This window comes from Protomyctophum bolini (assembly GCF_963924005.1).
Source record: "Protomyctophum bolini genome assembly, chromosome: 8".
Lineage (NCBI taxonomy): Eukaryota > Metazoa > Chordata > Actinopteri > Myctophiformes > Myctophidae > Protomyctophum > Protomyctophum bolini.
Genome location: NC_137869.1, coordinates 7,390,568 through 7,407,532, shown reverse-complemented (window position 1 = coordinate 7,407,532; position 16,965 = coordinate 7,390,568). Strand labels below are relative to the sequence as shown.

Genomic DNA, 16,965 nt, shown 5'->3' with positions numbered 1-16,965 from the left:
CGTAAAACTGTGCTCATTTCGTGGTCTAGACAAAATGAGTCGTATCGGTTCGCTGTCGCTACATTTCACTTTGACATTCAAATCAAGGTTCATTTGCGCAAGCCGGCCGAGCAGCACACGTGCGTACCTGCGTTTGATCAGCGTATGGATACGCGTGGAAAGCCTGGGTAAGCCTACTTTTGTAAGGCCCAACTGTCTATATTTTAAAAGAAACAAAATAGATATTAAACAATAGATTTTAATCGTCATTCAAATGTGTTGACATCAACTGCTCAATTAATTAATCCAATATTCCCAAATCCCAGAATGAGATGTAACAGGTTTTCATAAAGGCAGAATGTACACAATTCCATGATATTGACATCGGGATGTTCGTCAGAGCCCGGGTTAGTATACTTTGAGAGCATAGAGGTATAATAACGGTAACCTCTATAGATGAAATCAAGGTTCATCTCTTCATTAACTATATTTTGATGCCAATCATTTTGTCAAGTAAATTTAATACATTACTTTCATTTTGAACAGAGTATCTTTATATTGTTATTGAAACTTTTATTAAAGAAATGTCTGGAACAGTCTCGTATTCTCTGGAACACAGTCTAACAGAGCATCCATTTGGTTCCATTTGTACAGTCTCAGAGTTAAGGGGTCTGTGGCCTAATCTAATGCATATCAAGAGGGGGTCTTTGAAATAAAAAAGGGTTGTCAACCACTGCAATAAACAACCAGACTTATTCAACATCAAAACGGCTCAATATTTCCCTCACTTAGTCGAGTATAAGCAACGCACATCGCCATCTACAGGTCAGATTTAAATTCCTTTGGAATTACATGTGTGAACAGTACTATTAATTCCATTCCACATGAAATGATTCTGGATTTTCAAGTCCTTCTAAGAGCATCATCTTAGTTGTTATTGTTAGGCATCCAGGTGCTTGGTGAGCCTGCGTACTTTCTCCTTCTTGTTCTTGTTGCCATGTTTCTTCCAAGGTTTGCCCACGGCCGTACCGGCTGTGCCGGGGCCTAGGGCTGTGCCGGGGCCTAGGGCTGTGCCCGGGGCCACGGCCGTGCCGCCTGGGCCTATGGGCCCGCTGCCAAGCTTGTAGCCCATATAAGACTGGACCCCCTTGGTGAGCGCCCGCACATTGTCCTAAAACAGAGATCACAACAGTGGTACTATACTTTTGCTACAGAAATGAAGCCACAGACATTCTGCCACAATGGCACAATGACTACACACACATTACGCCTGCATCATTACTGCATTATTACTTTTTGACTTGAATAATCCCATCACAATCGTTGTTTGCATGCACTAGTATCATTATATATTCTCAACTATTAGGACTTATGGGTGTCAAAAAGTGCTTACAATATGTCCTACTATTTAGGATTCGGTCCTAAAATATATTGTGTGATAATTCTTCTGCTCTACTATGCATTGGCAGATTTTGATAACAGCTGATCTGTTCTTTTTTTTTTCAGCCTCGTGAAAGAAAAAAGAAGACAAAAAATAAGATATATATATATATATCATACCTGATGGAAAAAGTTCTTGTCAACCACATTTTCTATTCTCTTGGTCCTGCGTTGTTTGTTGGTTGTCTTGGAGGTTGGGTTAGGGTCAGCTGCTGCTTCTTCGTCTGTTTGGAACGTACTATGCTGGTGCTGGAAGTCTGCAGGGTCAATGTGGGGAGGTGGGTGGCAGAACAGAAGCTTGCCCTGAAAGAGATGGACAGAGTCATGATGCATGTCAACAAAGTGATGATAGATTACCTCAATTTTGGGGAAACATAGGAAATCATTGCACAGATTTTATTTGAATACAAAAAACACTGAGGATTATGTTTCACTGTGCATTCTGCTCCAAATCTACAGCTTTAGAGTTCTATAGACTAGTTCATACTGTAGAGAATATTATGCGACAACAGATGATGTGGTGTATTAAATGACTTAATAACTTAAATAGACAAAGAATAGCATGTCAAACAGTACAAACAGTTTATTTAACCCTCAGCCGAGTGCCAGATGGGTGGAGATTCAATCACATAGAAACATTACATGTTAAATTGACTTTCAAACACCTTCCTGTGATTGTAATTTTTTTCTGGCAGTCACTGTATTATCCTTTTGTGGTCCACTCCCACAAACTGGCACCTTAAGTCTAAACAAACTCAAAAACAAAATATATTTTTTTCTTACATTTTTCTAGGATATTACTGCTTTTTTATATGCTTTATTTTAGATAGCAAAGTATAGAAAGAGAGGAAGCTGAGAGTAGACATGGGAACAGACGGGCAATGCAAGGCTCCAGATAGAATCAATCCGGGTGCCATAACCAGTCACCCACCAGTGCATCCCCCTTTGTGGTACTTACATTGACATAATCCTTCAGGATGTATCGGGCTGACCTGGGCTGGTCTGGCTGACCATGTGCTGTCATATAACCCCTCATATCTAAAATTAAAGTAAAATGCAAGTTAGTATCACAGCTGATTTGTATAGTCTTCCGTGATGTTGCTCTTAAAAAAGTAAATGAGATACTCTCTCGCCAGACTGAACAAGTACTCGACAAGGTAACTTTGAGCAAGGCTCCGTTACGAACAGAAGATTGTGGTTGTGCTCCGTTACTTCTACAGTATGTGTCATGTGTTCTATAAATACTGTAGTGTGTACTAGCATGGTTCCACTAAAAAGTGTTCAAATACATTTCATTAGATATGTCTGTAAACAAAACAAATTGGAAAATGTCACCGTTTTGGCTGAATTAGATACATTTATTTATGAAAAGAACTACACTACACAACTACTGCAAGCTGAATGCAATGTGGAGTTACTGGTCTTACATCCGTAGGCACACAACAGCTCTTCGTAGGTGGGTGGTCTGTCAGGGTCTTCATCCTCTCGTGGTCGGATGATGTTAATGCCGTAGGTACCTTCCAACACATGCCGAGGGATCGTCTGACACACGTTACTATTCTGTTAAGGACTTAACCACAGCAACAAGCCTCCAGGTAATGCTTAAAACTGAATTATTCTACTAAATGGTTCCCAACTGCAGTCCTCGGGACCCCTGTTACTGCTGTTTCTTTCGGCATCCTATCAGGTCTAAGGTGGTCCCTCATTAGACTTAATAAAAGTATACAACACAAGAACCTCATTTCCTAGGAGAGGTGACTGCAATAATGTTATGAAAATATCAGGGTGGGGGAAAAATAGTAAACTGCAGTATGTGAATGATTTGGGTCAAATCATAGCAGTGAGTTGGTTCCAATGAAGGATATGAGGGCGCTTGCAGGTATGTAGTCTCTCATCTGGTCGATGGGCAGGATCCCACAGCAGATCATCTCTGCTTTAGTTGACACAAAGGAGGGCATGCACAAACCTGGACAGTCACATAGGCACAGGCCTGGCTCCACATACAGAGTCTGCAACACACACACACACACGGTTCAGATGCGGAAACGTTATGTCTGTGGTTTGTTCGCAGTGATCATAAAGAAGGGGCCCAGTTTATATATACAGCAGCACCATTTTCCTAAAGGTTGCAAGCTAGAGACTTATGACATCATCTCATTACTGTCTTCTTGTGATTCTGTGTGCTGTTGGGTCGATACCAGGCTAAAATACCTATATTTGATGCCAAGGACTCATAGTCATATGTCCACATACAATTATGTAAAATACTTGCAGCTACTATTAATTTGGACTCAAAAGGTGGTATACGTCATTGTATCCTATATTTTTGGGACATATACCTAATGGGTCTGGAGAATGAACCTGTACCTGAAAGTGCTTGGTATGTCCTGGAGTGGCCGACACAGAAACCTTCTTGTTCCTGAAGATGGTGTTAATGGTGGTACTCTTTCCTACGTTGGGATACCCCACCTGTTGAATGTGAAGATGATGATAATTAACAGATCAATCCAAAACATCCAAACATTAATATCGAACATCCAAAGATCAAATGCAACCACAACAGCTAGTCACTCAATTCATGTGTGTGTGTGTGTGTGTGTGTGTGTGTGTGTGTGTGTGTGTGTGTGTGTGTGTGTGTGTGTGTGTGTGTGTGTGTGTGTGTGTGTGTGCGCGTGCATGTTTCTTCACGCACCATGCCAACTGTGAGCTGTCCCTCTTTACATCTCGGTCCGTTGTGAGCAGCTTTAAACATCTCCAGCAACTCGTCTTTGTGCAGCAGACGACTGGAGTTGTGGAATGAACAAAGACGGTCCTCCTCCCTCTCATCTTCCCCTTCTGAACAGGTATGCCAGTCTTCTTCATCTACTGATACACGCCCCTCCTCCTCGTCTTCCTCTTCCTCTGAACCCATCTCTTCCTCCTCCTCATCTTCTGTCGCTCGCTGCCTCTTGTTATTGTCTGGCTGCTCATCTTCTGGGTCACTTTGTCCATTCTCTGGGTCATTCTGCTCCGTGCCCTGTGGTCAGGAGGATTCGGTTATCTTCCACACAGGACACACAATTTGAGGCTAATGTAAGATCTGTGAGCCAGAAGAATTTCCTCTCACATTGGATCATTGTGAGGTTTCTAAGTAAAGTAGGTCGGAGTGACTTAATGTCAGGCAGTATCAGCAGAGAGCGAGGTGTCAGGATAAAACTAAAATCACACAAAAAAGGACACCACTGGCCATTTTACTCTTTTCATGACACTCAACTCAAGGTTGGGTGTGATATTAAGTCACAAATGCCATTCAGATGCCTTACAGTAGAGAAGAATAACCATGCAGAGGATGATACTCGTGCTGAAGAATAATGTTTTTTTTCTTGTTATTGTTTGCTTTAAACAATAACCCACTTGGTTATTATACAGAATATCGATAGAGGTTTTTGGTCAAATAAATATGTATTTTATTTTATTTTATTGGGTCCTTGTATTTGAGTATTTTGAATATATAGTTGTCGAGCTCAAGCAAAACCTCATTATTTTAGCATAAACTAAGAATCTCCATTTTACCTTTTCCTCTGCATCCAGTCTGTCGGCCTCAGCTAGAGCAGACCAGAACATGGCCCTCAGGCCTTCTCTCTGGAAGTAAGTGGCCCAGGTGCGCCTCTGCTTTCGGGTCAGTAGATCTGCCTTGTTTATCAGCAGCATGTTCACCTTGTTCTGGGACACCTCTTTAACATACGCCTCCTAGCATATGAACAGGAATACAGTATAAGTCAGATACAGTGGATTCACATTTCTCTCGATTTGTCCTGGTAGGGGGTAGGAGGTATACAGAGAATACCAGTAAAAATAAGAAAAGGGCTGCACACTCGTAGCCACGATGCTCTATATTTATTGACAAGAATCCAACGTTTCGAGCTAGGATGTCTTATACAGCATATATAATAATAAATAATAATAAATACACAGCATCGTGGCTACGAGTGTGCAGCCTTTTTCTTATTTTTACTCATTTACCGCCTTAGGCCAGCACCTCACCAACACTGGTGTGGTCTATACAAAGAATACCAGCCTGGTAGTTTAATTTAAAAAGAAAACTGTAGCTTACTGTAACCCCCCAAAAGGGTTTCTATATCATCCCCCAAAAGACAAAGTAAAATAAATCAATCAAAAACCCAGTCTAACACAAACGTTAACATAAATACCAGTTGAGCATAGTATAAGCTTAAAGTGGCCATTAAAATATATGGGTGATCAGGTTCACACTACAGTATAAACCCCACCCCTCCTTGTCTGCCACTAAACCAATAGTTGCGTGAATTGACTTACCAGGTCATCGCACCGGAACAGCAAGGGATTCCTGGCATCAACGATCTGAACCACAATATCACTGTCAAAAGATATTATATGTATCAAATATCAAGTCGATCTGTCTTGATCTCAACTACAGTAGAAAGAATTGTCACCACACAGCAAACAAGCAAAACGTAGAGTCTATCTGTCCTAGAAAGTCTTCACAAGAGGCCGCAAAATTTGGAAGGCAGCTATTTGGAATAGAATCTGAAAACTCTGACTGATACATCTTGATCACATGACCTCAGACATCACGTGTATCAAAATCTGTAAGCAGCTAAAAGTGTGGAAGAAATCACAAAATGACAGAAGATGTTGTCACAAATGGCCTGGGCCTATATGGGAAGTTGCATCATGATCCAAGGAATCCAGGGGTAAATATTTAGTTTTACGACTTATGGTTCAAGAGTTATAGACCAAAACCGTGAAGCAGGCTAATATAGTGCCACCATAGCCTACTAAAACTTAAAACGTGGCCTACTGGGAGTGTGTGTGCAAAGTTTCATGCTGATCGTTCCAATGGTGCCAAAGAGACTCACAGACACATAAATGGACGGACACACACAGACGGACAAGAGCGGGTGGCCGATGTTACAAAGTTTATGTTTTGGCCTAATGGTGGTGGCACTAAAGCAGGGGTCCTAAACCTTGGGTCCACTTGTTGGCAGCAACACCAGTTTACACGAAAATGTGTCTGATCTCAAGCTGTTCACCTCTCACTACTGTTTCGGGTATCTGCCCTACTTAACAAAACAAAAGACATTGTGTACGTTGAAACCTATTGTGTACGAATGAAACTAAATAACTGATTGTACCTCCTCTCGATCACTCTCCACAGTTGTCTCCAAAAGTCCAAGTTCCTCTCAAATGGAGTGAGAATTAACTTCTGCTCCTCTTCCAAACTTTATGAAAGACAGTATGATTAGTAAGTAACTCTTAAAGACATAAATAACAATTGTAAATTGTTAATGGGATTGAAAAAAAATATATAACAGTAGTACATACTCTGCAAGTTCACGTCTCCACTTCAGGAAGCTGTCTCTCTCGGCTAGCTGCAGAGCTTCAGTACTGGTGCTGTCATCCCAGTGGGGTCTGGAATACAGTAGTAGAGCACGCAACATCACAACACAAAGAACTCAGAATGAGTATGAGTATCCAATAAGTCAAGATATGGCCACAGAAACTAGTCAAACGTCCTTGAGCAAGGCACTGATTCACTATCTGTTCTCTGAGTTGCTTGGCATAAGAGATTCATTCATTAATGCTAAAACCACTTAAGCCATATTTTATACTTCGTCATACAACAGTGTCACAGAAAATAGCAACAATAGCTAATCTACAAGCTCACAACGCATCTCACCCTGATGCATTTTCAACTTGTGTACATACGCTATTTTTGAACAAAATGTATGTATGTTTATGAGTATTATATGTTGTTGAAATGGTTAAAAAGGGAAATGAAAATACAAAGTACAGTGGTGTTAACTAATTATATTCCAAAACCGTAAAACATACCGTCGTGGAATTGTGAGGAACCTTTTATTTTCTTCATGAAGGATCTTCAGTCTTGCTTTATCCTCTGCTGTCAACAAGCCAATCCGAGCCTCAGGTGGCACAAACTTAATGTTGAGCTTTTCTAAGAGTGAACAATACACCAGACAGAGAAACCTTTCATTAATCACAATATTTTACCATTTGCTTAGGACTTCATTTTCACACGCAGCATTCTCCACGCATCTGTGTCATTTTAGACTTTAGTGCTATTATGTGTGTAATATATATAGCAACATACATTTTTCAGAAAACTCTTCAGAAAACAGTGGTTTTCAAAAATAGCAGATGTATGCTATTTTTTAACATACGTTTTTGAAAAATCAGTGTGTGTGTGTGTGTGTGTGTGTGTGTGTGTCATTCACACACACACACACACACACACACACACACACAGTATATATATACACAGTATATGTCCTGATGAAGATCTGAATAGATCGAAACGTTGGTGACGCAATAAAAATATATCAGAACTTTTTCAGCATCACCAGTCTGCAAACTATTAATTGTTATGATAAATTTGCTTGTCTTGCACCTGGGCCACGGATGTGCGTGGCCTGCACCTTCCTCTTGAGTTAATTATATCCCATGCACATAAGATTTAGTTACCAGCAACAAACTCTGTCCCAGCTAATTCTGCGGTAGCTAGGAAGTCATCCATGGAACTCTGCTCTGTCACTGACGTGAGGTTCAGCCGACCCCAGTCATAGCCATCGTTAAGTTCACTGGTGTGGAGCTGGACAGATGGAGACAAACTAATATGTCAGATTAGGTGTTCAACTGACAGACAACAGCAGCATAGAACAATGAAGAAATTATTAGAATTATTTTGTCATTGGTGTTAATTAGAAGCACAAATAGAATTCCGGCAGTAGGGCTTCGGCTTGTGATTTTGACTAGATAGGCCCATTGTCTGGGATGTAGTGCACTGCACTGCATACGTGTTGTCTTTTGCTGATTTTAAAGGCTGCATTACAGTAAATTAATTGTAGCCCTCAGTTATTATATAGAGGGTATGCACATGCATAAAGTGAATGGCAAATCGAGTGGCACAGTGAGTGACAAAGTGCATTTAAGGTTGTTTAAAGTGATTTAATGCAATCGATCTTTTCCGACATTTCTGTTTGGATGCATGGGCTGTCAAGTCCAGAAAGTAGTTTTTTGACACTCAGTAGGCATTCCCGCATCCCGGGTATGATTATGATCAAAACTCTCAATGTGTAAATATTTTGTGAACGCACCAATAGTCATCCCCCCCCCAAAAAAATACCTTTAAATTAATAAAAAGGGATAATGCTCATATCATGTGTAAATGTTATGACGTTCCTAGAATTTGTGCACTGATAATTTAAATGTATCCTCCGCGACTTTGTCTTGTCAGGCCAATTAATGGGAAGGACACTGCAGTCTTTAGCTTGTGTTGGTTATTAATTTTACAGTAGTGGGTTAAGTATCATAATAACGTTACCCAAGTATCGCCTCTCTTGTTTCCTCGGCCAACGTTCAATCTCTCCTTTATCAGCGATCTACCGAGTCCTACTTGTTTCCCGAGTCCCTTCTTTTTACTCATTCTAGCTTAGTTTGATGGCAAACACGAATAAATAAATCGATGTCAAACGGAACCGTTAGAAAATGTTATAATATGAAGTTAAAGTATGTAAAGTATGTTGTGATGTTTTCTCGTGTTTTCTTAGTTCCCATGTGGAAAAAAATGTTGTCGTAAGAAGCGGAAGTAGAATGGAGCGTACCACATGAGACGAGAATACAGTAAATAGTACCTAAATAACAATCAAAGGCAATTGAATTGCATTATTAACCACATGTAAAATGTTTTAGATTAATTCAAACATTTACAGTTTATGTCTACTTGCATGTTTAACATATCATAGCAATCTGTAAAGATACATTAATGGTATCTGCCAATCGTATGTCCTGTGCATCACTCAAAATGGCTCAGAAAGAAATCACAACTCCAAGAACCGTTCCTTATTCCCGCATGATGATTATGAAATAAAAACAACACTAGTAAATAATAACAATCAGCATAACAGTTAGTTAATATTAATATACTAATATAATTACTGTATTGAATTAATTTACTAAGTGAAATTATCAAAAAACGAAATTACAATTTTTACTTAAGCATAGAAAACAGTTTTCTGTGGTTTCTCAGCATAGTTCACACTATTGTCTCTTTTTGCCTTTTTTTTAAACAGAAGGTGGTGTCGTTTTACATGAATTTATCAACTGTCGATACGAAGTACATTGACAAATATATACACGCCTATTCATATTCCTATCAAGCCAATAGATGGCAGCATAGAACCATTTTTCGAATGAGGACAAGAACCTGACAGCAGTCTACTACTCTACTCTACACTATTATTGTAGTGTTCTGTCCAACCTACAGCAGATCACAAGTGGACCATCAATAAGAACAATAAGAACAAATCTAAGAAGAAACACTTTGATGATGATGTGTCTTTAAAACACAACCTTTCCAGTAATTTCTGAAATGATAATTCAATTGAAAATACTCATCATTATTAGCCTAATTATGTATACACGAGACAACCATATTGAACGTGGTGTAAGCACTTTAGTCTGCAACTATTTGGTTATAGTGCATTAAAAGCAAATTGTCAAGTTAACTAATAATTATTAAGGATTAAGGATTAATCACATGCCTATCAAACATTTTCAATACACTGTGATAATTACTTTATAACAACATCATGCTTCTTCAAATTCAAGGTGTTTGTCACATGCACTTATAATGCATCTGGTGATAGATAGATAGATAGATAGATAGATAGATAGATAGATAGATAGATAGATAGATAGATAGATAGATAGATAGATAGATAGATAGATAGATAGAATACTTTATTAACAGTTTGCAGATTGTTGCACAGAGGTTTACAGTGATTGTTAAAAAGGATAACACTAAATGCCCTATGGGCTTATTCCATTGTGTTCCTGTGTATTCAATTCATTCAGACATTTTCTGGTAGTCTAAAGACATACAAACAATAGTATAGCCTACAATAATAAACAAGACCTAATCAACAAAGCAATATTCGAAGGGATAGCTACGTCACGCCACGCAATAATTACATATCATGTGTTAAAAAATAATCATCCAAATCATGTCATCGTCCAACTTCAGGCAAGGTAATCTGAGTTCCCAGAAGTGTATTCTTCGCCACAGGCAAGGCAGCTTACACTGACTGACTGACTGACTGAACGGTCAACGAACAAAACACCAGCTTTGGTTTAGCCCAGAGTGTAGCCCTGCTCCCCCGTCCCCCACGGACGCGCTGAATTGGTTTGACCCAGAATATAAGCACCAAGCAGCATCCCATTTCCAGTAGATTAGATTCAACTTCAAGCTGCACCACAGAGCTGTGATGGTGGGATCATAACACTACGATCAACAAGACCACTTTGGAGGATGGACATATGACCATTCGCTCTCGCACGGAGTGGTCACTAAATGACTGAGGACAATCAAAATACCGATAACACTTGAGTGCAATACCAAGATAAGATCAGTTTCTAGTTTTACCATATCCAATTGCTTTGGACGGGGAAACGACGACCCGTATAATGCTGCCCTGGAAGAAAAATAAGTTCGACTTGATCGAGGAAGACAAACAGTCGAAGCAGAAGGGATATGCGGTGAGTCTGAACTACTCGGCGCTCACCTCCTTCGCCAAATCCTGCCCGGAGAGCGCGTTGAACCGGGTCGGCAGCATGTTCAAGTCCAAGAGGAAAAAGGTGAAGATCACCAGCGAGGACCCCACGTACACCGTGCTCTATCTGGGGAACGCCACCACCATCCAGTCCAAAGGAGAAGGCTGCACGGACGTGGCGGTGAGCAAGATCTGGGGGAAAAGTGAAATGGGCAAGAATGGCACCAAGATGAAGCTCACCATCAGCTCGCAGGGCATCAGGATGGTGCATGTGGACGATAAGGCGCGGAGACCGGGACATTTGTATTTGCTGCACCGGATAACGTACTGCGTCGCGGACCCGAGGCTACCCAAGATCTTTGCGTGGATTTACAGGCACGAGATGAAGCACAAGGCGGTGATGCTTCGGTGCCACGCCGTGCTCGTGTCCAAGCCGGAGAAGGCGAAAGCCATGGCGCTGCTTCTGTACCAGACCTCCGCAACGGCTCTCGCCGAGTTCAAGAGGCTAAAGAGGAGGGACGACGCGAGGCACCAGCACCAGCAGCTCATAGGGGAGCAGACCATCCCGCTCGTCCCCCTCAGGAAGCTCCTCAACGGACAGTGTTACTACAAGCCCCCGGTGGAGCGCAGCCGGAGCGCACCCAAACTGGGCTCGATCACCGAGGACTTGCTCGGGGAGGAGGAGGAGGAGAAAGCGATGCACTTTGAGTGCGAGGACATTCTCGACACGGACGATGACTGCGTTAGCAATGGGAAGCAGGAGCTGTCGCAGATAATTAATGACCTTGGCGAAATGAGCATAGGGAACGACGTGCAGACACTGAAAGCGGACCTCCGAGTCACCAGGCTTCTGTCTGGTGAAAGCACGGGCAGCGAGTCCTCGATAGAGAGCAACCAGGAGCCCATTTCTGTTGTCACTGTTGTTGCAAACGGATTCGAAGAGGGAAGGTTGCAGGAAATTTCCTGAATAGTTCATGCACAACTGGACGTTTTATTTTGAGCCATGAGGTCTCTACAATTTAAGAAACATCCTGTTTGTTTATCAGCAGCACATTGTCACGTTTTGTCTCCTCTCCTGGCAGACTTGAAAGGATATAGAAAAGACCTCAAAGGTTCTGGGGACAATAAGCAGCACGGGGACAGACAAACAAGCTGTCATTGAATGATATATTGTTGAGGACACACACACACACACACACACACACACACACACACACACACACACACACGACAAATACTGTGCATGCCCATATTAGAGATGATTCAAGGCACAAAGTCCAAGTGCGCACGAGGACGCACAGTAATTCCTTCTCTTTTATTTAAGAGGATTTGTTTTAGCGGCCAGGCCTGTTTACCCAACCTGTTTCTATCATAGAAATGCCTTTTTTTGCCCCGAATGCTCCAACAAAAACATTCCGTTTTGAAAGCAGCACATTCAGTGAGTGTAAACAACTGTACAACAGACACCCTCCACTCTCCGTTCAGGACGCTTTTTGTGACAGCCTGTTCAGTTATTTCATTTTTTGCACTGTTGTGGAATTCAGTCGAGTATTACGTTGATTGCGATGTACATAGGCCTAATATCGTGTCGTATGTTGTCATAAACATATGTCCTATCTTTGCTGTGCAAAAGAAAACAATCTTAATGTATGAAGCTGTACAAAGTAAGATGCATTAAGTGTAAGTATAAATATTTGTTATTTTTTAAAGAAGAAAAATGTGGTTATGTGAACCTCAGAAAATTACCAATAAAAAACAAAACAAATTATATGAAAGTGTCATCATAGTTCATATGCATTACATGACTGTGTTAATAACACTTGTGTGGGAATTTAACTTGATACCTATGAAAGGAAAACAACTACTATAGGCCTATTTCAAAGCTTCATTATGGCATTGTAAGTGTCATAACGTGGATGCACTGTACATTAAGTGCTTAGACAATAGACATTTTACATGGTACAATATAGAATCTATACTGTACCATTGTTTGATTCATTCTCTTTCCCAATCATTAATTTTAAGGGTGTGTGTAGAAGCAGTGTGTTCAGGGTTCACAAGTAATAAAGGTCGATTAATTAATTAGAAAAGTCTTTGGACATAATGTCTCAGACAGTTCACCAACATAGCAACAGGCCCCCATTGATCACCTCACCGCAAGCAGTATCGGCATAAGCATTAGCATCAACTGGGTGACTGGGTTTTAAATGTTCAAAGCAGGTAGTGCAGAGATTGCGGAAATTGAAAATTGCGGAAATTGCGGAAATTGAAAATTGCGGAAATTAGAAATTGCGGAAATTGAAAATTGCGGCAATTGCGGAAATTGAAAATTGCGGAAATTGCAGAATTTTAAAAAATCCTCAAAAATGATGTGGAACGGCGTGTTATAGCATGCCGTGTCGTGTTTTAAATCCCCAACAATGATGAAGACTATAGCGATGACCTCTGAGACCATGGACCAATGAACCATGTAAATACAACAAATTGAGCAGGGCACTGCAGGGAGTTGCACCCCGTTCCGGTAAACCAGAAGTACGACACCAGTGCCTTAGTTTTTGTGTTGTCATTTCGTTGAAATGTAAATTTTACATTTCAACAGTAAAGTAATATATAAAGAAGAGAAACACAAAAGTACAAAAATAACATTTTCCACATTGAATGCTGGTTTCGTCTATAGTACGTGCACCGTATACGCTACAAGAGCCAGAACATTTGCATCCTTAAATTATTTTAATGACAATTGGCTGGCAGACAGTGGCTCAGGAGGTAAGGCAGCCTTGTGTCTGCGAACCAGAAGAGCCTGATTTGATTCCCACTCTGCCTGCGCCAGGTTTCATGTCAAGGTGTCCCTGAAACTCCTGATTGCTCCGTGTTTCCCTGGAGTTGCACAACCGCTCCCAACAGGATGTGGACAGAGAGTATTTCTCCACACGGATCACTACAAACCTTATAGAGAATCTTGTATGAAAATCAATGACACTGTAGAAAATACTTAATAGCCTATTCATAAAACCAGGCCTCATGTAAAGGCAGAAATGCCCTGAAATGTTTGATATTCTCACACCACACAACAGAGTCACACCAGCACCTATGGCTTTTGGTGAAAGAAGCCATGTCCCGCTGCCACCTCTAGTGTGTGTGTGTGTGTGTGTGTGTGTGTGTGTGTGTGTGTAAGGCCTCTCTCAGACAGTTCACCAACATATAGCAACAGGCCCGCATTGCCACCAATAGCACATAATAGGCTTGGATAGTTATTAATATCCCAAACACACAGAGCACAGTAGCAGCATTTCATCATCATAATAATCATCACCTTTATTTATACTCGGAAATACAGTTGAGGGCAAGTCCTCATTTTCAATGTAGCCAAGGTTACAATTCACAAATACAGTCAAAACAATACATCAACACAACATTATAAATCAGGATAAATTACAAAGGAACTTAAATGCAGCAACAACCAGTAAAATAAATCAATTGAAGCAGGAGCATTCCTTTGAACTGACCGAAGGATGGCAGGGCTGCAGGGAGCTCAGTTTTCGTCCTCCTGGGTAGCCCATTGCGGTGTATGTGCAGTGTCATTATTCATGTGAAACCCCAAAGGACTTCCTCTACTGTCTCCTATATGGATGTCTGGGGGAGTTGCTATATTGATGTAACTATTAGTATTCTTATCGTCTATAGGGGCTGAGTGGTGCCGATTCAAGCATTGGTTTTCTCTTGGTCTGCATCCCAGCATGCCCCACTGCTACGGCGTGCACTGATGCTCTCCCTCAGGGCCAGACGTTAGTAGATGATAGCACGTTAGATGGAACATTAGCAGAAGTTCCACATTTTAACCACAGCCTTACTGAACTACTGTACTGCAGTTATAGCACCCATCCGACTCCTCTGGAGTACGAAAGCCATCCACTGTAATACTATACTGTATCACCACACTGAATAAGACATAAGGGAAGAGAACAGTGAGCTTGCCGCTGCACAGAGGAGAAGGGTGGATGAGGATTTTTACTTGGATGGTCACTGTTACAGTCATGAAAATCACATTGGCCATGCAGAGGGTAATAGTTTATACACACAGTAAGCCCAGACTGAAAATATCACTGAGGATTTATAATGGGAATGTGAGACAGGAGGTTAATGTATTTCAGCCTGCGGTTGGACTATAAAAAGCTATACTGCGTCTCATTATGAATTCATGTGTTCTCAGGAAACACACACACACTAACTGAGACGAGATTTGGTTGCAGGTTTTTTTCGGCCTTGCCACATAGAAATTATACGATGGCATGGGAATGGAAATAGTGCAGAAACCCAACACACAGCTGCTATAGTTTTCTTTCCTCGTGCAGTGCAATCCCCAAGGCTACAGCTGCTGCAGCATGCTGCACTGAAGCCACCCTCGCAGTCGCCGCATGCCGGGCACCACCTAGGAAACAGACAGGATGTGCGATTATTGGCCAGCTACTCTTCTGACCGCCCTATAACAGAGAGACTGCATTTAAAGCTGCTCATCACGTCACCACAAACATAGGATTTCTTTCCCTGACCCACATTTTCAAACAATACCCGTGACCACTATCTGAGATCTCTCCCACGTCACAGCCTTCCTTTCCGACGCGTAGGGTACCATGGAAATCTGCTGCATGTGACAATCCTAATTGTGTGATTGTGTGGATAAAGGGTTTGTTGACACCTTGAATGCGTGCTCAACATCTGTCAATTGAAGTTGGCCACAGAAAGTGGAGTTCGTTGAACTAAAAACCACACCTGTGTGAAGTGAGGGGCGCTAATATATTAAAGTCTCAAACTCATGTTGATTAGGGGATGTAATGGTGTATGTAAAACAAACGGTGCACACACAAACATTAAATTCTCTTTATTGTTAATGGCATTTAATGTTTGTGTTAGGGACAAGATGACGTACATTTTCCCTTCATTGTCAAAGGCGTTTTTAGAACAAACATTGAACTAAAAACAAACATTAAACCTGTATATAGGAGGGGCTAGCGCCCCTCAAAAATAGGAGCCCTTTGATTGCCATACATACAGTATATCTCCTAAACGGCCAGTGTTTGCACAGTGGATTGTCAGGAAAGTCAAGTGTTTGAGTCACATGTATCATCACAATGTGTGTCAGTATGTCAGAGCTGTTAAACGCGTTCAAGGAGGTAGATCTTCGTCTTGGTTCGTGGCTGGATCCCGGCTCCTCCCGGCAACACATCGAAATGTTCTTGAGCAAGACGATGAACTCTTCATACATTGCTCTCTGACCCCTGTAGCTGCCCACTGCTCCAAATGGCTGCGTAGCGTTAGTCCGACGTCCCAATAATCCGACATTACTAACCCTAACCGCACGCGGAAGCCACCCGTGAGTCTTAACCGGCTACGTATGTCGGACTAACGCATGATGGGTTAAATTATGGGGTTGTGCAAAACTGCACATAATATCTTTATTAGCCAATGAAACTTTACCATAACATTTAGCCATTGTCTGACAAAAGCTATGCACTGTATCTTTTAAAATTAACAGGTTTCAGAGCCCCAGTGGTAATGAAAAACGACCATGTAAGTGTTCATGAATATAGAACAACTGCAGCAATAGCATCAATTTGCATTATATCTGCACAATGGTTTCTTTTATGCAAGACTCGAGGGACCGTGTCACTCGCTGCAGCGTTTCATGATCAACCGCAATGCTTTGCTAAGGCGGAGTACCATTAATCAGTTAATTCCCCTGGAGAATGCCGTGTGACCCAGAAGAGTTCAGTTATGAAAAATAAATACATAATGCTACATAAATAATATATTTTTGAAGAAATAATGAAGGAATCTCGATATTTACTTCCCTAATGATCTCCTTGTGGAGCCATCAGTTCATCTCCAGTGCCAAAATACACGGGTTTGTTTTGAACCGTGCAACCGTAAATCTGTCTCTCAATTATGCACGAGGAGAGCA

The 16,965-nt window shown here is 41.3% G+C and overlaps 2 protein-coding genes across 2 annotated transcripts; one reads left to right on the top strand and one right to left on the bottom strand.

Annotated features, from left to right (window-relative positions):
* Window positions 1-253: 253 nt before the first annotated feature.
* On the bottom strand, window positions 254-8,995 carry lsg1 (large 60S subunit nuclear export GTPase 1). The gene is made up of 14 exons (XM_080770950.1): window positions 8,780-8,995; window positions 7,921-8,047; window positions 7,273-7,393; window positions 6,763-6,849; window positions 6,573-6,659; window positions 5,734-5,794; window positions 4,972-5,148; window positions 4,112-4,435; window positions 3,787-3,888; window positions 3,286-3,428; window positions 2,847-2,971; window positions 2,378-2,457; window positions 1,540-1,722; window positions 254-1,150 (listed from the first exon to the last, which is right to left on the bottom strand). Exons 1-14 carry the CDS (start codon window positions 8,879-8,881, stop codon window positions 920-922), a joined length of 1,950 nt encoding a protein of 649 aa, XP_080627076.1. The 5' UTR covers window positions 8,882-8,995; the 3' UTR covers window positions 254-919.
* A 1,707-nt stretch (window positions 8,996-10,702) lies between these two features.
* Window positions 10,703-12,756, top strand: fam43a (family with sequence similarity 43 member A). Its single transcript, XM_080770969.1, has one exon. The coding sequence runs from the start codon at window positions 10,921-10,923 to the stop codon at window positions 11,971-11,973; it is 1,053 nt and encodes a 350-aa protein (XP_080627095.1). The 5' UTR covers window positions 10,703-10,920; the 3' UTR covers window positions 11,974-12,756.
* Window positions 12,757-16,965: the final 4,209 nt, after the last annotated feature.

Coding starts and splice junctions, on each gene's coding strand:
- fam43a (XM_080770969.1), top strand. CDS start 10,921: ATGCTGCCCTGGAAGAAAAATAAGTTCGACTTGATCGAGGAAGACAAA.
- lsg1 (XM_080770950.1), bottom strand. CDS start 8,881: ATGAGTAAAAAGAAGGGACTCGGGAAACAAGTAGGACTCGGTAGATCG. Junction 6,660..6,762: donor TGGAGACGTGAACTTGCAGA/GTATGTACTACT, acceptor TCTTTCATAAAG/TTTGGAAGAGGAGCAGAAGT. Junction 4,436..4,971: donor GACTGGATGCAGAGGAAAAG/GTAAAATGGAGA, acceptor TCCTGACCACAG/GGCACGGAGCAGAATGACCC.